This window comes from Ornithodoros turicata, chromosome 7 (assembly GCF_037126465.1).
Source record: "Ornithodoros turicata isolate Travis chromosome 7, ASM3712646v1, whole genome shotgun sequence".
Classification (NCBI taxonomy): domain Eukaryota; kingdom Metazoa; phylum Arthropoda; class Arachnida; order Ixodida; family Argasidae; genus Ornithodoros; species Ornithodoros turicata.
This window is the reverse complement of record NC_088207.1, coordinates 38,289,021-38,311,434: the sequence shown is the minus strand read 5'-3', so window position 1 is coordinate 38,311,434 and position 22,414 is coordinate 38,289,021. Positions and strand designations below refer to the sequence as shown.

The window sequence follows — 22,414 nt, the reverse complement described above, 5'->3', positions numbered from 1 at the left end:
TTTCCTGCACTCCTTCCCGTTTCCGGTAAAACTTAGAATGCAGGGTCATATCGACATAAAAGAACCGTCACAAATAAGTACCGTGAGACGAAGCGATCACAATCTTGTATGTACATTACCTTTCAGCTCACCTAGGCTGTCTTCAAAAAAACACTGAAATATAGGAGCACTACTGTACCAGTGTAGATAGTGAGTGCACTTGGCGCTTATTGAATGACCATCTTCACGGGGGCACCTATCAGTTTATAAACGACATCTGCCCACGACGAGCGCGTATATAGGATTGACAGTAACCACGGTATAAGCGCATGTAAGACCGCATATTGAGTGCGTCCGCACATCCCGTCACAGCATTTGCAGGAAAAATGTCTGCAAGACGAAATTCGATCAACCAGCGACATGGCTGAGCGGGTTACGGCATCCGCTCGTTCGTCGTGCTAAAGAGTGGGAGGTGGAGGGTTCGAATCCTACCACCGGCTGTGCTCTCTGAGGTTTCCCCTCGGTTTTCCGAAAGACTTTCCAGACGAATGTCGGCACAGTTCCCCTGAAGTCGGCCCAGGACGCATTCTAATCATCCTGTTCCCCACTGCTTCCTGCTGTCCACCTGTCCACGGCTGCACGCCGCTCAAAGCCACAGTTGCTTCGCGGCGCTAACATGCAATAAAAAAAATTATGTTACAAACGTTTTTATTCTTCTGCATACAAAATCTCTCTCAGCAACGTGGTGTCATCTACAGTTACCCAGTAATCGCCGCACTAATAGTTGCGGATTAGATGCGGATATCCGTGCGGATTTCGGAGCATATTATTATTATCCGCAAACCAGAATGTCTCCGCGTACGTAACCCGCCTCTATCCATGACTCACCTTTTTAGTTACAATATTTTTCACAATTGTACTAATTGATGGTAATAATTGCTGAACTTGCAATAGGTGTGTTAGAACACAAAAACAAAAGCGCTGAAGACGATCGTAGGTTTATTATGGCACGAACTTTCGAGCACTTCCTCAGGTACCTGAGGAACCCGCAGCCTCGTGCACGAAAGCTGGCACCATAATGAATCTACGATAGTCTTCAGTGCTCTTGATTTTGTGTTCTTCAACTACGGTCTTGACCGCCCTTCTATATCTTAGTGCTTATGTGTGTGCTAGCAAGACACTCTACAGGTTCATCGGAATTTGCCGGGAAAACGAAAGGCACATAAATTAGTATAGTATCTCTGAACATGAAGTCATCTGCACGATCGAAGGTACAACTGTCAACCACTTCATGTCTATGGATAATAGTTCATGTTGCTGGTAAGCTGCGTGCTCAGTACCTGTATTTCAGTAATGCTGTCAAAATGATACATTTTTCTATCCTTCTTACAAAGGAATCCGACAGACATCAACTTTACCATAAACAGGAGGAGCACAGACTTCAAGCAAAGGTGACGCGAACTTTTCCCAGTTGGGCAGTTACCTTCTATTCACGTAAACTGAGGCTTTTCTTTTTTTAATGGTTACTGTCACCGGATTACTGAGTTGCCCTTATGCTTGTCCACCTATGTTGAACAAAATATCCACATGGTGACTTGAAAGCAACTTCTGTAGTCAGTGACTCCGCTGCTGATGCTGCATCTATAATAATTGCTGTCGACCCGCAATGGCATCATTGGCTGGACGTGACAGTGGAATTGTATGTATGATATGTTATCTGTGGATACTTGGAAGGTTTGTACAGACTCTGTAATACAGATAAATATCTATATATTTTTCCAGTGTAATATTTTGCAGCTTCTCGCAGAACGATTCGTCAACAATTAAACAAAATGTTATACATAATACCCTTATCTAATCTTGCTGGCTGTACTCATACTCTGGAATGGTTACGGCTGCCGTAGTCGTCGCAATGGCTACTGTCATTTGTCCCCGCTGCGTCCGCGTGGTTTCCGCAAAGGCGACCCAGGTGGACTCAGTAGGTTCCAAAATAAACTCTTGAAAACCCGTTGAATCCGTCCCAAAGGCAGGAAGGTCGGTCGTCGTATCTGTCGTGCGTATCGGAAAATTCAGGTGGATCGCTTTGTCTTCGGGTCGCAGGTATAGCATGGCAGAGATCCATAAGATGATGATAACAAGAACGGTAGCGCAAGCACCCAACACATAGGTCTTCTCAACGCTCAAATCAGACTCCACATCATACCTGGAGCGTTGCCAGGTGTCCATACGACTCATATCGATCTGAGCCACTCGGGCCACTTGGACATCACCCATTTTAACGATGTGACGTTGTGGCTTTTTTGTGCAAGACCTCAGTATTGCGATGGTTTCTCCGATTCCAATTACCCTCACAGACTAACGGCCACGGACTTGATCTGCGCCCTCTGCCGCCTGTTCCTGCTGCGAAAGGATCTAGGCGTACCTGAACCTGAACCCCCTATCTTGCACCGATCGTTCTAATGCGGTATCTGACGCTTTGTTTAAAGACAGAAAAACAGCAACCCTGCCTGTCTTCTGGTCAGCTGAACGAGGTTGATGCGAACGCTATACGGTCATAGCCGTCATAGGAGGCTTCTACTTCTTCTTCTGCTTTACATGGGTGGTGCATTGCCCAAGGGCAGCTGTCAAGGGCTCTGGCTAGGTATGGCGCACTTCTTCTTTCATCTCTAGCTCACCACGTCTTGTGTGTTCAAGCTCGCGGCATTCGTGTGCTTCTGCGTCTTTGTGTCTCTGTGGTGTCTTCTATTGGACACATGAATGGACATAGCTTCCTGAAAAACGGCGTTCTGTGTTCGATGGTCTTCGTACGGGCCGACTAGTACCGGTAGTGATCGACGACGAACCGCAGGTTTCATGCGTTTCATGTCACCCTGGGTTATGTCAAGGGATGTACAAGAGAATTTTGTTGTTTGTGGTGCTCGTTAGGCCAGCAACAAGCGACGGGTATTTGACCATAACGGTGCTGCACAACAGTGACATATATTCACATTTTCCGGAGTCATATCGTCATGGTCACCAATGTAGATTGGAAAGAATGGAACTCTGCGCAGGAGGAGTCGCCAGACAGACATACATTGTAAGTACTGCAATAGCTAAGATTACGAATCGTAGAATTGTTTTAACACAGCGTGTTTGTGCGTCTAACGAAATCACAAGAGCGGAGCGAATAGAGAACGACCCCGGTTTCAGCTCTGCTTACTGCGCATGCAGTTATCAAATTAAACATAAGCAGTGGACACTGTGTGTCTTGTCTGCATCATTCGTTCACATCCGTAAGGATCACTCATCTTTTTCACTTCGTTTTATTGCCAATGATACGGTAATAAGGGCGTAATTCCGTATCGGGACCACTCGTTTTTAAAAATTAATGAAACGGTTAGGAAAGTAAATATTGCATACAAGTGGAAGACGATCATATACTGAATCTAAAAATGTAAGAATTATAAAATTCTGTGGACTAGAAGTTTTTTATATGCATTTAAACAACCCCATCTGGTTCACTTTTAGCGCAGGAGAAACACGGGAATGCTAAGCCTAACGGATTCGAAACTTGCCGTCTTGCGAAAGGTAGGGTCGTTGAAATGGGCTAAATCACCTCACTTTAGTGAGGTTAGGTTAAGTTAGGTTCTACAGATTGGAGGGGGGGTCTGGGGGGCGCCTCCCCCCCTCCCCCGAGGCACGCACTAGACGGTGCGGGCGTCGAGACTGTGCCTCGGGTTAGGTCAGTAAGGTCCTCAGCCAAGATGGCGGATCGCCATCAAGGAACCGGTGATAAAATTTAATTTTTATACGTTTTACGCAATATACGAGGGTCATTCCTGTTTAATTTCGTTACTAATTACTTCCTCTTTCACGTAAAGCGTTTGATTTTTGTTTTTATTCGTTTTTCTTTAAAAAAAGCCAGTGGTCCCGATACGGAACTACATCCGGTAATAACGCCAGTATTCTACTTATCGCATGACTAAGTCAAGTGTGGAGACCTATACGCAGATATTACGACGCTTACATTACGTCCTGTTGATAGGTGCGCAAATTAAGGAAGGAAAACCCAAACGCTCTCTTCCTGAACGCCGGCAATACTTTTGGGGAGTATGAATGGTACACTGTGAACCGGTATAAGCCTGCTGCTGACTTCTTGGATATCACGCGTCCAGACGCAATGGTACGTCAATGCAGCCCGTTTGCGCTTAAACGTTCATGTATAGGAAGCTTCTTAAGTTTCTTGGACCCTGTAGCCCTCTGAATGTGCTAGTCGGTGTGATGGCGCATTGCTGCCTCTGTGTTAAAGCAGGTGGAACATGTGGGAATCAACATGGGAATATGAATATGTCAGCAGTGTCTTTCTCCTGGCATGTGCTGAAGAGTTCAGGACATCCCAGCTAGGACTTATGATGTTATTCATATGATTTATATGATGGTAGCCGAAACTGGAGTGCACGTGGCTCAACTTCTGTCCAGGAGACAGAACATTGGTGCAAAATTTTTCCGTTATTTTTGGGTAATCCTCATTGGTAGTGGTGGTGCCGCTGATCACGGCAACATCATGGGTGGTAACGCTGCATCTTGCACGTATCAGGACCCATCGAAACAAGGACTGAACACAGAAGGACACAGCACAGGAGCAGTTGCTTGTGTTCTTTCGTGCTCTATCCTCATTTCAGTGGCGCTTGATACGTATATACAAGTGCGATAAGAAGGCATGACCCAGTGCACGAGGTCAGATTAAATCGGTCGTTGCCCTTATCCTGTTTATCCACATAGACACTAGGCAGGTATGAATTCACTGACGGAGTTGAAGGCCTATTACCGCTCCTGCAACGACTGCACGGAAAGGTGCCAATAGTTGTCAGCAACATGGATTTCAGCGAATCTCCCGAACTGGCACACCTGCGAGTCAGAAAATCATATGTGCTCAACATTGGTGGAACACAAGTCGGGATCGTTGGAGCTATTGATGCTCGAACGAAAGCCACTTCGCGCGATGGAGGTAAGGTTATCGCTTATGTAACTTCTAACGAGAGACTTTCGTGTGTATAGCGTGCGCAGAATGCAGGAAAGCTTCGAGAAGCGTCTTTGGAAAAATCCGAAGGACCAATATGTTCTCCTGATAAAGTATACTGATGGTTAGACTATCGAAGAGTCGAGAACCCAGCGATCCAGTGGAGGTAGATTCAAGCAAAAACCTTCTGGTCAGCTAACTGATGGCTCTTGCGGCAATGAGTAGGCTATTAAGGAGTAGTCGAACTACCGGTCAAACTAAATTTGTAGTATTTGAGTGGAAGTTGTATACACAAAAATGCGATTCACGGAATGGGTGCCGCCATTAGTGCTGCAACCCCGTGGTAGTTACAGAAACTGTGCTCGGGCGGACTGCCGTTCGCCGAGCTCCTTCATTTTCCCGCGTGTGTTTTCGTTCATCTTCGTGTCTGTCCCCGTTCATCTTCGTGTCTGTCCCCGTTCATTTCGTGCCGGTTCATTTTCTCCCACTCGGGGACCGGTGTTGAACAGATATCGCATCGGCCAGCAATCCTCACGTGAACACCTGTGCATATCGCACGCGCAAGCAATAAGCGATCTTCTTTTCCCTTTATCTTTCGCACGTTGATACGCTACTCAGATGTTTACTGGATGACTAGTTATATGGAATGTTACGTTATCGTCAGTCATACTCATTCAAGACGGCGGCCACGAGTATATATACTACCAATGGAACGAGTGATTTTGGCAGTCCACCCTTGTTGTGTCGTCACTGGGGAACGAGGCTAAGGAGCGCACGGAGGCTAGTGCTTCGAGAGTAACGCGACAATATAGCCCGAAATATATTAATGAGATTACGTAACCACATCATTAATACTCTTTTTATGCATTGTGCCTCCCCCCCCCCCCCCCCCACCTCCAGGTAAAAGAACAGTTCTATCAGAGGCTTCACGTTTCTGTTATGCTAATGTGCCATCCACCTCTCGAAAATTACCCTCTCTCCCTCCTGCAGATTACATCCGTAATTCATTTTTCTTTTTTTTCTTTTTTTTTTTTTCTTTTTTTTGACGTTCTAGAGACTATTGAAATCGAGAACGATATCATGTGCATCCAGAGGGAAGCCGGAAGGCTTCGTGATGCTGGCATTCGCATAATTATAGCGATTACCAGCGTGGGCTACGAGAGAGACAAGATGATTGCGGCAATAGTTACTGACGTCACCATCGTTGTAGGGAGAGCATCCGTTTCTGCTCATCACTCAGGTACTTGCTGATCTTTTGAGTAGCCGCTTGCGGGGATAACACTTGAAAATTTGCTGATACGTGGAGTCAAGCAGGATATGCAGTGGTCTTTTAATTACCTGTGCATAAATACAACCCTTAAAGTATTCTTTCTCAATAAGTCCCGCTACATTTCCCGCTTCCAGTGGCTTTGTTATTTGCCCCCCCCCCCCCCGGCTACATTGAAGCATCACTTACAACATTTCTGCGCAAAGGGTTACGTCATAATACACAGTAACTATCCTTATTGGGACAAACACTAGCTGCCTGACCTCGCCTAAGTCAAAATACATGGCAAAGATATGGCAAGGAAAGAGACGAACTGATGACATTACATTCATGTGTCTGGAAGGTATGAAGATGAATATTAAGGCACGAAATTAAAATAAGGGATTAGAACTTATGCGTAACATTCCGATGTCGATTATCGTTGGCGGATAAATCATGGTTTGGTCACTATTCCTATTAAATTTAGTTCTTATTAAAGGGGCACTGAAGTGACACACAAGCACGAAAGGAACTGGAGTCATGCATAGGGCTGTTGCATAAGAGTTTGCACAGCGCCATTTCGGGCCCAAGCGGCCACGGATCTAAACAGTAGGGAGTTTCATCAGCGGGTCCTGCGTTGTGTTTCAAGCGGTATAGCGCCAAGGAAAGCTACAAAACCTGTAGGATGTTCACAGAAAAAGCGGTGCAGCTTGCCAAGTGCGAAGAACTCGAGGCCACGTATTCGAAAGTGCCACGTTGTCTGCTTAACTACCGCGCGTTGCATATTTTGGGGCGCTGACGAACAACGCAGACACCTGAACAAAATTTCAACATTCAGCACTCACTCGCGCCACCTGTCCCGCAGAAACAGATCTATTGCATCGTTCGCGATTTATGAGCGAAAGAAACCGCAACGCACCTTTCTCTTTCACTCTCCTTCTCAAAAAGCGTGACAATGCGAAGAGGCCTCTGTTCGGACTCCTCAGACGATTTCCCGCGATGGGTGGACAAACCGTTTGCGGAGACCAATAAGCGCGCGCTCCGCATTGTCGGCCTTCTTGGGAGGGGGAAGGGGGAGGGAAAGCCAAAAAGGGAACGCGTGCAGGTTCTTTCTGTCATAAATCGCGATTCACGTACCGTGCAATGTACTGTGGCCTTACCGTGTCTTCTGTACGCACCAAAGTGGCCAAAGCGTTCAGTTTGAAACGCCTGGAGCAAAGTTAGGAGACAGACGACGATTGGACACCATTCTTCCTTTTCGTGTTGCAGATCTGGCCTTAACGGCGGAAGGTGACATTTTTCCTGCATTGCCGTACCCTACAATTATAACCCGCACGGATAATACAAAGGCGCTGGTTGTCCATTCCCATGGGTTGAAATATATGGGTTACATCAACATCACCTACGACGACACGGGGCGAGTAGTTGATGCATATGGTCAAACCATACTGCTCGACCAGTCTATTCCTAAAGGTAAAGATTTTCTTCCTTTGTTTCGTACGTGAGTATGACACCTACATGAGTGCTGGGCAAATTGGCTGCAGCTATGGAGCAGGCGGGGTTATTGCTTCCGGTACCATCCGCTGGCCAATAATTTCGCTATGCATAAGAACCTTGCGTATAGCGGCAGCTCAGAATGTGAGATATTAATCATATTCAAAATTATTACAGGATCTCAATATCTATCATTCGTGAATATATATTCGTGATTGTAGCCCTCAGGACGCAGGGGATTTCCTTGATGTTAGATAGAGCTACGTGAGGTTTTGCAATAACCAGAGGATGTCAAAGAATATCGGATCTGTGGGAGCCAGGGTCATTTCCAATTAATGTGACAAAATTTCGTGGGCCATGCTCCAAGCCGCAGACCAGGAATGTCAATCTATCTCATTCGGGGTTTTCTGTTGTTCCGTTGTACATACTGGAGCGCAGGGGCGGCGCAACGTCCTGTATTGAGGGGGACCCCAGACCTCAACCGACGGAAGATCTCCCACTGCCACCACCAATTCATGCCTGGGTACCAAAAATTCACACATGCACACTTTCAGGTCATGTCGGGAGTTCTACCGCATCAATCACAAAGCCTTGACTATATACTACCGGAGAAACGTCATCATGACGTTGGTAGACAGAAACCGAAACAAATCGGAAGAGGAGGGCTGGGTTCCACGAATGGGCACTTGTTCGCTGCCTTCTATTGAAAGAAAAGTAGGACCGAATGTCGCGTCCCCTTCAGGGACCATCGTACTCCCCTCAACACCGTAGCTTTCGGGCGCGACCTTCTTCCCCCCTAGCTTCGAGCGTAGTTCAAGTATACCAAATTGGTGGCGCTGTCGAACACTACGCGTCATGTGTTTACAAACAGGGAGAGGTCCACTTGATCGATTCAGGAAAAGGGTTTATGGCATTTCATTCTCATGTGTCACCTGAGATAACACTTCGGCGCTTCACGTCCATGGGAATTTTGCGCCCCTTCACAAATTCAGGGGGTCTACAGCGACCCCTGTATGCCCCCTTCCGCCGCCTCTGCTGGTGCGAACGGGGACGTTTCGAACAGACGCTGAAACCTGGCGAGGCGAGCCCAACAATGTAAATGTCGTAGCTGCTCATGTCAATGATGTAGCTGCCCTTCGACATAAGTGCATCCCGCATGTCTTTAGTAAAGACGAGTATAACAATTAAGGTGTTGTGATGACAATATTTGACGTCCCACAATGTAGATCAATAACTGTGACTATTGCTGCCATGTAGATCATGAGATGCTACAAGCACTGGGAAAATACCAGGACAATATCACCGCAGCCGGCGAAAAGGTCGTGGGCACTACCAGGGTACCACTCACCGCTGACAGCAGTTGCCTCTGGAAGGAGTGCCTCGTGGGCAACTTACTAGCGGATGCCTACTTTGATTTCCACGCAAATAGGCCCACTCCTTCCTCTCTGATGTGGTCCAACGTTCACGGTGCCATAGTGAACACAGGAACTCTCCGTCGTCATGTGACGCTGAACAGTAAGAGCGTATTTACGGTATCCAGCAAAAGGAAGCGTTCGTTCGCAGAATGTGTATTTGTTCCATTGTTTTTTGCGTGGCCCTTACCCCGCGTGTTAGGTTTCAGAAGCAAGACAATTAATTCATCGGCACGGTTAGGTGTGCGATACAGTGCTTCGATGAGTTGTTGCATGTTGTGCAGCCGGATGCTTTATGTGACTCACTGTCTCATAAAAAAGCAATCCTACGATAGACTTGTGCCATCAACGCTAATAACGTTGATCAGCGTTATTGACATTGATAAAGAAATAAGTTCGTGAATGTCCCAAGCAGCGCAAAATATTGGCCCAAATCGATAAAAAGATAAAATCACCAATACTGGCCTAATATTTGGCTAGTATTGCCAATATCGATGCTGCTCGGGGTGGAGCAAGTAAAATATTATTGCTGCAATACTGTCTTTATAAAGTGATAACTTTTCAACTTGGAGTGCACAAAGGTTTTCTTCAAACTGTGACTCTCCTTGCACATTTCCATCGTCATTCAAAATTTTCATAACATATTACGCCAGGTGAAACACTAGTACTACAGGAAATCATATTCAACGCAATAATGTGAACCATTGGGTAAGGAATGACGGTCGGAAGACGCTCTGTGCTAGATGTCTTTGTCGTTCTGGTAGTCCCTATCCTGTAAGAAGAAAATGATGAGCATAACGATCACCACTAGAGACAGCAGACGGCAAAGCGCAAGAGTAGGAACAAGAGCTAATAGAAAGACGAGAAGTGTGCTGATAAAGAACCTGTTTTTTTTTTTTTGTTTTTTTTTTTTCGCCAACGCTATCAATGTAGACCCACTATACAGGGTGTCGCAGAAAACGTGTCATTGAATTATAATAAAAAACTACGCCACCTAGAATCATGCGGTCAATGGCATTTGTTCTTATTAGGTTTTTGCCACCTCCTGATGTGGATGTCATGCATCGTAAGTATAATTATGTAAATATATACGAACTGAACTCGGAAATTTGCCAAGTAAAGGTCACTTTTTTACCCCACCAATATGAAGAGCGTACCGAACTCACTCCAATGGATGATAATTGACAGTGATATTCACGAGCTATACCATCGGAAAAAATAGCCGAACATCATGCTTTTCGGAGCACCGGACCATAACGGGCGATGACTTTTTGAGCCCAATCGCTCTCAGTCCGACTAGAGTAACTAATTCACCAAGTTCACTACGTCACCGACTAGGAGTCACTGTATTTAGTGACTCTAAGTCCGACGAAAGGAGGTTCAAAGCCAGCCCACAGAGTGATAGCAGAAAGAGTAACAGTTCTTAAAATTGCGAGAGGGAAAGCTTTATCCCAGCGAATGTCGGACGCGATACGCCATGCCTGTGTTCACGAATTGTGTTATCTCTTTGTGCGGTGCCGGGGGGGGGGGGGGGCTGGGTTTCAAACCTGCTTTCGTCGGACTGACAAAGATTGCGCTGGAAAATTCATCGCGCACTACCCTGTGGGAGCTCCGTAGTGAATGATGTTCGGCTATTTTTCCTGATGGGATAGCTCCTGAATATCCCTGTCAATTATCATTAATTTAAGTAAATTAGACACGCTCTTCACATTGGTGGGGTAAAAACGTGACCTTCACTTGACAAATTTCCGAGTTATACTGGCAAAAACTTACATAATTAAACTTACGTTACATGACATTCACATCAGGAGGTGGCAAAATCCTAGTAAGAACACATGCCTTTGACCGCATGACTCTAGGTGTTGTAGTTTTTTTATTATAATTCGATGACACGTTTTCTGGGACACCCTGTATGTATATACTGTATATGCTTGTGTTGTCTTCGAATAAGCCTGTTGGAAGTAACGCATGTCTCGTCTTTCTGTCAGTCCTTTTCCCTACCTTTGCGCTTTAGCGTTGTATGAAAGTACCAACTAGCACAAAAATTTACATTCTTGCGCCATTATTGAACTGATTGAAAAACTGAGAAGTGAAGAAGACAGAACAATAAGTACAATAGCACAATATCATACAACAATTATCAGTTAAAGGTTTTCACGGATTTCAGAAAAATACTTCTAAGGAACTAATTTTGTTTGCAACACAAGTGGACAGCCCGTAAAGTGAGGACAGGGGAAAACATTGGTGGATCGGACGGAAATGCGTTAGCATTAAAACTTGAAAACCCTTTGGGAACTCCCCTTCACAACTCTACGCAACACTTCACACAATTCTACATAACGCTAACGCAAGACAACATGCGCAGCAAAACGAGCCTTTCGGGCTTACTCCAATTCAGCTTGGCGGCGCCGTATCGCAGCCTCAGCCTTCTGTCGCCGCCGCTCCTTCGCCCAGCTTTCATAACCAATGTGCCGTCCACGCAGATACGTCTGAATGTGTCGCCCACCACAGCCGGCGCCGCGTTGCGCGTCGCACTCTCCACGTGCCCTCATTCCTTCTACACTCACCGCTGTCTGTCTCACGTCTCTCTCCACTCATGTCTGTCGCGCCGTGGCTATACAGACCACGCCGCGATTCTTGCGTAGCGAGGACTATAATGCTAACGCATTAAAAATCAATTTGTCCGATGGACCCTGTAGAAATAAGTTCCCACGGCTTCCCACATAATTTATATTGTTCCCGTCTTCTTAGGTACCATCTCTCATTATGACGTATTACGATTACTGCCCTTTTGGGACAAGTTAGTTGTGGTTACTATATCAGGCGCTGACATACGAAAGATATTTGAAACATCTGTGAAGGACTATAACCCTGCTGGTGGCGGCGGGTCGTTTCTTCAAGTAGCAGGTGAGCACTAATGCGAACTGACCTCTAAGAATCCCTTAAGGCTGCCTCGTCACCAGGACTTTCCTTTATGACGTTTGCCATTTCGCCTGTGTAATATGCCCGCCTACATGCAATACACAGTTCGTGCAGAATAATTTGTGGTTTTCATTTGAATCACCGCCGTTCATGAGGCGCCACGGGAGCTATATGTCTCACACGGGTGTCATTACTTTTCAGGATTTGTTGTCTCATACGATGTGACACGGCCAGTTGGCCAACGTGTACTCAGTATACAAGCTCTCTGCAACAATTGCTTAGTACCACAGTATGTACCCTTAAACAGCCGTCACCACTACAATGTAGTTACCAACACTTTTATGTATGACGGCGGCGACGGGTTTGACTTCGAAAACGCCATCGCAGTGGAGCAATCCGGTGAGTGCCGTTGGTATTCTGTATCGTTACATCAGACGTGAGTTTACAGTTGACCAGGCCCTGTGGCATAGTGGCTAGGATGATCGCCCTCCACGACGAGATTGGGAGGTGACACGGGATCATTAAATTCCAGCGCCGGGTGCTGTCTGAGGTTTTTCCTGGGATTTCCGGGAGACTTTAGAGACGAATGTCGGCACAGATCCCCTGAAGTCGGCCAAGGGCGCACACTAACCCCCCTGCCTCCGACTCCCTCCTTCTGGCCTCTCTCCTCCTCTGTACGCCGCGCAGAGCCACAGTTGCTTCGTGGTGATAACACGGATTAAAAAAAAAAAAGAACTTGCAGCTACATGTAACCACGAAGGTATCACACAAGTAGTATGAAAGCGTGTCGATTTAGGCGCGTGTTCGAAACAGGGCGAGTCATGTAATCTTTGCAACTGTGCATCCCTCACTTTTAGCAGGGTACAGGGTCGGCCACACATAAGAGTATCGCGGGAGCGCATGACCTGCAAGTACGCCAGCGCCGCGTGACGGTTGCTTCTGGGTTTGGGACCTCGCGCCTAGCGAACGTTCGCCACCTCTCGGTTGGGTTCGTCATTCCTCTCGTGGCGCCGGCGGGCGGGGAGACCCAACTGCTGTTGCTATTCAATCTCTGCCGGCGATGTTTTGATCAGTGCGTGGCGCGGCGTAATCTTTTACGACATCAACATTTTATTGGGATCGAGAAGGAAAGTGTAACAGGCGCTTGTAATGACATACGATGAATCCTTCGCAAACGTCATAACAAAATACAGAGTTTGAACACCAGACGCCACGACACACCGTATTAACGACACAACGTATGCCACGACATGCGCCTGCTTCACTTTTCTTCTCGATTACGATAAGACAAAGATTATGTCACGCCACGCACTGATCAAAACATTGCCAGCAGAGATTGAATAGCAACCCCAGGCGAACGTTAGCTAGGAGCGAGGTCTCAAACCCAGGAGCATCCGTTACGCAGCGCTGGCGTACTTGCAGGTCATGCGCTCCTACTCCTGGATACTCTCCTCTCCTGGACTCCTACGGATACTCTCATGTGTGGCCGACCCTGTACATGTTCTCGGTGGTAGTATATCCCCACGTTCTACTGCCTTGGTGATGTTTCATCATTAAACGTTTGTTAAAATGCCTGTCACGTCTTGCCTGTACCCTCAAAATGACGCTTTGATCACTGCAAGAATGAAACACTCAACGGAAAAAAAAGCAATGATTCTGGGTGCATTCCAACTTTTCCAGTGTGTACGCAACAACTTTCCCACCTGAAGTATCGGCGGCCAATATTGATGCATGGAAGAGACATCACAGAGTGTTAGGAAGTCATCCAGCAGTGTTGATCAAAGAATATCTGAGAAGTGTACTGTTCATCGCTTTATGTTTGTTTCATATTGGCCTCAACTACAACGCTTCGAGTGGGGCATAACCAGATCTCTAAAATGAACTGGAAGCATGCGATTTAGCGGCACATAAATGTTTGGTGCCGCATTCCAATCTTGGAGCTGACATACCATCAAAACAAGACTATTACTACTTCCCCAGCTGTAGACAGCAGCTATAATTTCATGCCCCTAGTTTTTGGGGTGAAGGATTGCTCTGTGTTCAATGGTGATGACAGCGCTGACATGGACCACAACCTCAGATGACTTGCAGATTCCAGTGGCTGCCGCACAGAGTGTCAGCCCATAGGTGCACATTCGGGGTTGTCGGCAGCACTGACAGTGCAGTGCCACGGGCACATGAAATGAGACAGTGAATATATTGACTAACAAGTGTTACAACACACGCCTTTGAAGTACGCAATTCATGACATCAAAGGTGCCTTTTTAAGGCTGATATACAAACACACCATGTTTTTTATGTGGAAGCGAGCAGAATGTAATTGTGCGTATCACTGCTGCAGTATCAATGTTTAATTTGTTTCAATATTTGTTCGACAGATATCGGCGGAGTAGAGGCATTTGAAGCTTACATTACGAAGATGTCTCCGGTAGTTCCCATTGTGGTCGGACGCAGCGTTGTCATCACTCGGAATCCGCTTGCTAAAGCCATGACTCCACAGACCGCTAATGCTCAAGAGCCACTCTCTAGGTTGTTTCTTGTGGTGATCATTTGGCTTCTCAACATCATGCATGCGTGTCTATGTAGATGAACCTGTGATATTAAGTGTATGTTCTAGTAGAAGCCCGTGCGTATGCCAACTCTCTCTCAAACATGGTGCACGCAGCATCAGTCAAACATGGAAAAATAAATATAACTGTGATGAAATCCACTGTACTCATCCAGTAGTCTTGGAAAGATCCGACATGACTCCATCAGGAATTCTAATGGTCCATCAGAATATTTTGATGGACCATCAAGCCAGCTTGACGGACCATTAGCAACTCCTAGCCATCAGATAGGACAGTTCGCGGTCCGACAAATGCAGTCCCACAGTCCGTCAGGTGTGGGCTTAATGGCCCACAAGAAGGCCTGACGGTACGACAGGGCCCCTGGACAGGGCCCCTGGCGGTCTGACAAAGGGTATCTAACAGTCCATCAGGTTGCCTTAGTGGCCCCATAGGAGAACCCAATGGTCTGTCAGCCAATCTTGGTGGTCCAACAGATGATGCATCATAGTAGATCAGGAGCCCCTAGTGGGGCATCAGAGGTATGGAATAGCTTAGTCTCTAAAACCCTGACTGCAAGGGAACACTAAAGGACAAGACTTGTCTTGTCCTTCAGTGTTTCGTTGCATGGGAGCTCTAGCCATTAGAAGAAATGAACAACGAACTAGCCGACATTCTTAGATTATTCAATATGGCAGCTCGGACCAATAGACTGCCGATCATCAGGCTCTGCTAATAGTTTATGCAGTCTGATTCATTGCGGCTCAGAATATCCCAATAGTTTTATATCCATATATCTGCTGGATGTCACCGTGTCGAAAGCTTCAAAAATTCTCAGTTCTCCGAATTCCCCGACGGAATGGAGCATATGTTGCGAGAAAGAAAGAAACACGCGATTGCACTGCGGAAGTTCGATTTTCGATGGACCTACATCTCACACCAAAAGCAATAAGAAACACAAACGTTCTGCTGGTCTTGAATTAATCCTCCAAGCAATTCCTCACTTGAGTGTTGTGTGCAAGTTTAGACACCTCACTCTTCTTTATGACTGAGGCAGCAAACATGACACTCGGATTCACCAAAGCTCGGAAGACAAGCAATACGTAGTATGTGTGCTATTTGTCTTAGGAAGGAAATGGACACTGCCTTTCTAAGTGAGGATTTTGGATTTCGGTTCGGTGTTTTTCTCTGCTTTTCGAAACGCCGTGCGCATTGTCCATCATGAAAGGTCCGGGAAACAAAAACAAAAAGAACAGAAGCAAGAGTAAATAAAACGTGTGGTGACAGAGGTTGAGAAAAAGGCAGAAAGACAAAAATGCTGATTTCTACTGTGGAACTCCCATCAAGCCATGAGACCCTTAAATCCTAATGGCCCTATCAGACCGCTAAACCGTTTGTCCTATTGAAAATGTCTGATTTACGATCAGCCTAATGATTCCACTTGGATTGTCTGATGGATTTTTCGATCAGGTGGGTCTGCAGATGCTACATATGTAGAGGTAGAAAACATCACGGCAACAGGTGTGCTCAGCCACATGGTCCGATTGTGAACTAAACAATTCATCTATACCACCATCTCTCGGCGATGACGGTACCCTCACGTACCCTTGTAAATCCTCCTCCCAGAAGATCTCTATACACCTGGACCGCGACGTCCTGACAATAAGCCTGAGCGAAAAGTGCATCATGTAATTGCACGAACCTTTGACCTATATCGTGTGTTCGCCTCGTTGTCGACTCCCTTTGTACGCTAAGAAATACGCTGCACATTCAACTGCTGACAGCGCGAACTAAAATGCGGCTTCGCTCTGTCAGACGTTGAACGTGCAGCGTCTTATAGCAGGGGACAAAAAACAATAGCGCTGAAGCCAAGCGATGAACATCAGTCAAAAACCCGACGTTTAATAGTACCGAAATATTTACGTCGGATACGACGCTAGAGAAATTATCATGGTGAAAGTATAGACTGTGGGGACCATACAGGGGAGTAAATAAGTAATGCCCGAACGAAGACGTAGTTTCTGGAGCGACGCTGCATCACTCCTATAAGGCCGTATCTTCGCGGCGCGCAGAATGGTGATGCGCTTTTCTATCCCGGCTTTCACAGGCGACATCTTGGCGAAATATCTCTCTACTGCTTCTAGTACAACTGTTCCTGCGAGAGAGCAGCATTACATGAGTAAGGCTCGAAGTTATCGGGTTATTCTGCAACAATTTGAAACTCATAGACCCACAAAAATTTGAAGCAATTCATTAACTTACCAGTGTCTGCCAGTGTGGCGCCTGTGAAGTTGTAGCCGTAGCCGCCCTTGGCGATGAATGAGGGCACAGCAATATTGTACATGGTATTGTCCTCGACCAGTTCAAAGTGTGGAACGGTACAGTTGGTGCACAAAATGGCTAGTGAATGCACACGTTGGTCCGCTGGTTTTGTCATGTTATAAGTGACTCGTATTCCTACGCAAAAAGTAAACAAAAATATATTGTTCAGTAGGATAAGATTCCATCGATATTCGTTGTGTAAGTCTTGGCTTGCCGGCTTCCGCTTACCTAACTACAGTACTACCTTCGATTGTTCAGTACCAGTGAGCAGCAGCAGAGTAAGCGGCCGGTATGTCTCTCCTTCAGGGTTATTAAGTAGCTGAGTAAGTGTATTTAGACACTTTTCGTATCTTGAGTGAAATATCATATGCATTCTCTTGAAAGTACTTTTATATGCAACTCAGTTACCTTTTCAGTAACTTTTACCCTTTCCCAAAGTTGTTTGCTCATTTGTTGCTGATTTCCTTTTCATCATATTCGTGTGATGATTCCTGCTTCAGTTTACCATTTATATACATATGGGTGAATGCATTATTATTCTCATTAAACAAACATAAGCGACAACCATCATCAATAGCAGGTGGCGCAGTTCGGCTATAGGCAACCTGACCTGACCTGACAGTCATTCCCAGTATTGAAGTCTGTATTTCTAAAACGTAACCATGGGTTGCCAAGCCGTGCCACGGTGGAGCGGAGAACTTTGAAATTACTGCGCTGCTTCGTGCAAACAGGGTATGCAAGTTAAGCAAAGCAAACAGCAAAGATAATGTGCTGGTTGTTAGTGTGTGCTATCCGATCAGTGTCCAGTCTATTCAAGTCATTTAATGGTTCATATCTCAGGTGTGTGCAGATTCTATAAGACTCCGCCTGCAACGTGCCCGACTACGGCGAGCACCGTAGTTCCATCACAATGTGGCCTTATAATAAAGAAAATGGAAAACATTCGGCATTATCATCACCTCATGTGGGCTGAGGTTTTTTTATATGATCCAAAGTTTTACCCTATAGATGCTTTATTGATCGTAATGCAACTAATAACAGCTCGATAAATCAACCCAATCAATTTGATGGAAATGGTAACTGTGAAAGTACTGAGTACATCTTTGGAAGTATCTACAACTGTATAAAGGGAAGTGCCTCAGGACGAGAGCTGCCGATATTCCGAGCGGAGACTGTTGGTCTTCTGGACACGGTCCTCATCATTGGCACGGTATTTAAAGGATTAGGTATGACGTGCTGAAGGTTCATGCGAATTGTGAGTCAACAGCCCGGGCCCCACAATTCGCATGAACCTTTTAAGACGTCTTACCTCCGGTCCTGAGGCACTTCCCTTCATACTTCCTTGCCGGTTCGCTGGATTTCTACCAGTCTACTATAACTGTATAAGTGTGTTTTCTCCCACGGGACATCTGTAGCTGTAACTCGGATACTTTTAGAGCAGCACTGAGGCGACCCTTACAATTTTTGCTCTTTTTTTTTTTTTTTGCGATTTTCGGTGCAGAGTGTTCTCCAGCGAATAAAATGAGTTCCTGCGAAAACACAATGAGCTGGTGTGACCTACAAAGGAGTGAGAGTGCTCTGCTCCGCGGAGCTTCGAAAAATATCCTTCTCCTCGTGATAGGAGCGCATCGCAGAAGGAGAGGACGTCGTAACGTACGCTGTCCTCCCTCACGTGACCAGTGACGTACAGCGACACCGCTCAAGCAGTATAAGCAGCGCGTGAGCTGAGAAAAAAAAAGTATCGGGGCATTCTCCCCGTCACACGAGGATCGTGCCGGCCGAAAATATTTTGCATGGTGACTCCTGGTGGACAGCTTAACAAACGAAGCAGGATTTCGAGCGATGTTAAATGTCACCTCATTGCTCCTTTATAGCCCATTTATCTGTAACTAACTCAGATACTTCTTAAATGTACCTAATGTCACCTCATTGCTCCTTTATAGCCCATTTATCTGTAACTAACTCAGATACTTCTTAAATGTACCTAACTTTAACAACTGCTTCCTGAGAAAGTGAACGCTGAACATGTTTTAATAGGTGCACTCCGAAGCTAGCGAACGAAGGTAGCTATCCTCACGCTGTCCTTTCATTAAACGACATGGTTTTAACTGACAGGAAGCCATGAACCACAGGATGTGAAATATGCAAGTCATTCTTGTCCTAGTACGGCAGAAGGGAATCACCTGAAACTTGCAGAAATGCGCTGCTCGGGTTCTCTCCGTTCAAAGGATATTTCCTTGCCGAGTGTTCGAATACTTTCCGCAAGTGTTGACCAGTGAGCGTTGCTATAAATAGAGTGTTGTCGAACGGTATCGTCTCTAGCAGGTCCTCTCTCAATATGTCACCTGGAAGTAGAGTAGTGACACAAGCGGCCGCTTACTATCCTGGAGATGTTGAACTTACTCTCCGGTAGAAGAGACCCCTTTATGTTTCCGGAGTCTAAGATGCAGCCATTGATCATTGACCAGGAACCACCAGTCTGTAATGGTTTCTCGGCAAAGTAGTTAAATAGCGCGTCAGCTATGAAGTTTCCCAGGTTGCACTCTTGTAGTTGGCAAACGTAGTTGTCAGCTATCAGGAGGACTTTAGAGTAACCTATAACAGCCTTGCTCGCTGCCGTAACATTTCCTTGATAGGTTTGTAAAAGTTCCAACATCTGCTTATCTGCGAAGTCGCAAGAAGTCTTTCAAGATAGACCAAAAGCCAGGGGACATCATGAGGAAAACTTACACACACTGGCTTGACGTAACAATGAAACAAAATGTAATATGACGTTTCGATGCCTGTTCGGGCATCATCAGAATGAAACATTTCATGTGGTTTCATTCTGATGATGATGCCCGAACAGGCATCGAAACGTCATATTACATTTTGTTTGATTGTTACGTCAAGCCAGCGTGTGTAAGTTTTCCTCAAGAAGTCTTTCGTTGATGAAAAATGAGGGGGGATGAGCTGTAAATCTGTAAATATACCTTCAGTGATCGAACCATCGAGGAAAATAGGAGCACCCGACCAGCTTTTAAGGTCACCCTTGTCGTCGTACAGGAGATCGATGTGCCCCAGATATTTTCCATAGCGGAAGGCCGTGACGACTAGTGCGTTGGTACCATCAGTACGGCTCACAACAGTGGGATATGGCCCCTGAGGGATGTCCTCGTCCGGGTGTTTCGTTCCTGCATTTGAGCGAACGCCAGAGAATCACGAAATGATTGCGAAACACACCTCACCGACACATCACAGCCACCATTATCTCACCAGTATAGAGGAAGGTGTGCGAATGGCCTCCAACAACGAGACTGATTTCCGATATATTACTAGCTAGTCTTAGATCCTCTTGATAGCCAACTTGTGTTAGGGCAATGAGGACCTTCACTCCAGTGTTTCGAAGCCGTCGTGCCTCCTGGCGGATACATTCAAAGTCATCCTCGAAGAAAACGGGGGCTACAGCAGAAAGAAGAAAAACATTAGTTCTAGCGCTTCTGAAAGTGTGGATTGCGAAGAGAATATATGGCCTGTGCACTGTTTAAGGACATTCACCGTATAAGACTTCGACACTGCGCTATTCTCCTATATAGTGCTCTTCGGCAATTCGCACAGCGCAGGGCAAATGTACAGTGCTGGACAAAGGTTTACGGAGCATGTAATTCTCTCCCTTCCGGTGGAAGGAAACTGCATGGCACTTGCACGCGTACAGAGAGGTAGGCCTTTGGAGGTCTTACTGGCAACCTCAACGGGATAAGCGTGAACTTCAAATGACACCGCGCAGTGCTCCGGGAAGTTTTGTTCAGCGCTGTACCACGCTTTCTTTCCTGTAACTAACTTTTGTTCCTATAGCAGGCGATTACAAAGCAGGATGAGCGGTATAACTCTGAAAAATCCTGCACAATGTTGCTTGGTCGACTTCCACGTAATATCTCTTATCAGCGAGAGAAAACTTCCTCCAGTGCAGTAGCCTTGTTTCTCAAAAATTGGTCGCACAAGTTTGATAACCCTACGAAGAATTTGGGCCATGGGCGCCGTCACTGGGGGTGGGAGTGAGGGGGGCAAGGGGGACCGATGCCCCCTCCCCCTCCTGGCTTCCAGAAACGTAGGGTTGCAGATCCTGGCGGCGCCCACGATAGGGGCTCGCGTCCGCCCTGTCTTGCGTCAGACAAACCTCGTTCGCGTCAACGCAAAGTGCAGGTAGTACAGACAGACATAGAATTTCCGCACTGGAGAGTTCATTGGATTACCATGGATTGACAAGTGATATTATGTTGTACAACTTCATGCATGATGCTCCCGGTGTTTAAGATAACGCAGGACATACCTGGCTCACTGATGAGGTTGGTTTCGGCTGTGATAACACCGATGACACCGACTGCGGTGTTTGCAACTTTCAAAACGACAGATTTGCTCACTTGAAGATGTTTCAGCTCGGGCGAGAGGGAAAAATTGACATTGCAGCAGACAACCGGCACTTTGTCCCGCATTGCGCTTAAGAAAGGAGCCAGCCCCTTAGGTCCATCGTCGAATTCATGTGCTCCCAACGTCTGTTAAAGGAACGACAGACGATCTAACGGTACGTAACAAGAGGCGCATAACCAACTGAAAACGGTTGTCACGGCCATGATAGTCGAAGGAGCAGATACCTGGACACGATATATCTCATACTGGTTAAATAAAAGCAGAAGCAGACTGCATACCATCGCATTCGGGCGAAGAATTTCCATAACTTCTGCCACGGGCTTGTATTTCAGTATGGAATACCAGGCTGTCCCTTGGTAGTTGTCGCCAGCGTTCAGATATAAAACATTCGATAATTCCTCACGAAACTTGCGAACCTGGATGAGTAATTGTATTGCTGTTTTTGAGAAAATTTCATGCGGCGGACGAGCTCACCACATAGAGCTGGCGGGCTACACCGCCAACACACTTCTCCTTGTTCTCAGGTCTGCACCGAGTCCCCCTACGGTTCGTTTGTACAAAGTGAGCGTGAATGTCGTTAGTGTGCAGCACCGTCAGGTTTAAGGAAGCGACGTCTGTCAGAAGAAACGAGCTCCAAGACAATAGCAGAAACAGCATTGGGTCTTAAGATGCGCTTCCAAACTGGAACACAAAACTGATCTTCTTCTTCTTCATCCTCGGGGAAATGGCCGTTATCCACTAACGGCCTTCTCCTTCTCCTCCTTCATCTCCTTCTTCATCGTCTTCTTCTGCCCCATGTAGAATGGATCGTGAGGCCATTCCTTTTCTTCCTTCTCTTGTTTGTGTGGCACACAGCCAAAGTGTAATATGTCACGGAAACTTGTTTTCTTGTTGTTCACTATGTGGCGTCTTCACCATCCTTACGCTCAGAGGCACAGTTCCCTGTGAAGTTGGCCCAGGACGCACGATCCTCTCCCCCCCCCCACACACACACACACTGCGATAGCCGTGACGTTGCACTATAGTTGCACCACGACCACGGCAAGCGGTTCCTCTTCTTCCTCTTCTGCCCCATGGAGGATGGTCG

The 22,414-nt window shown here is 46.4% G+C and overlaps 2 protein-coding genes across 8 annotated transcripts; one reads left to right on the top strand and one right to left on the bottom strand.

The window, feature by feature from the left end:
• Window positions 1-71: 71 nt before the first annotated feature.
• LOC135401039 (protein 5NUC-like) lies at window positions 72-14,752 on the top strand. 3 transcript variants are annotated; one of them, XM_064633165.1, is made up of 9 exons: window positions 72-3,055; window positions 4,004-4,141; window positions 4,741-4,966; window positions 6,033-6,218; window positions 7,494-7,697; window positions 8,976-9,233; window positions 11,882-12,037; window positions 12,254-12,451; window positions 14,431-14,752. In XM_064633165.1, the coding sequence occupies exons 1-9, from the start codon at window positions 2,867-2,869 to the stop codon at window positions 14,640-14,642; spliced, it is 1,767 nt and encodes a 588-aa protein (XP_064489235.1). In that variant the 5' UTR covers window positions 72-2,866; the 3' UTR covers window positions 14,643-14,752. The 3 variants fall into 3 exon arrangements, with proteins under 3 accessions (XP_064489235.1, XP_064489237.1, XP_064489236.1); XM_064633167.1 differs by lacking the exon at window positions 6,033-6,218; XM_064633166.1 differs by lacking the exon at window positions 11,882-12,037.
• LOC135401037 (protein 5NUC-like) lies at window positions 14,418-22,069 on the bottom strand. 5 transcript variants are annotated; one of them, XM_064633162.1, is made up of 10 exons: window positions 21,802-22,069; window positions 21,606-21,743; window positions 21,230-21,452; window positions 20,176-20,361; window positions 19,893-20,093; window positions 19,324-19,584; window positions 19,104-19,265; window positions 16,861-17,055; window positions 16,580-16,753; window positions 14,418-14,644 (listed from the first exon to the last, which is right to left on the bottom strand). In XM_064633162.1, the coding sequence occupies exons 1-10, from the start codon at window positions 21,982-21,984 to the stop codon at window positions 14,631-14,633; spliced, it is 1,737 nt and encodes a 578-aa protein (XP_064489232.1). In that variant the 5' UTR covers window positions 21,985-22,069; the 3' UTR covers window positions 14,418-14,630. The 5 variants fall into 5 exon arrangements, with proteins under 5 accessions (XP_064489232.1, XP_064489229.1, XP_064489231.1 ...); XM_064633159.1 differs by lacking the exon at window positions 14,418-14,644 and having other exon boundaries at window positions 16,475-16,753; XM_064633161.1 differs by lacking the exon at window positions 14,418-14,644 and having other exon boundaries at window positions 16,475-16,747.
• Window positions 22,070-22,414: the final 345 nt, after the last annotated feature.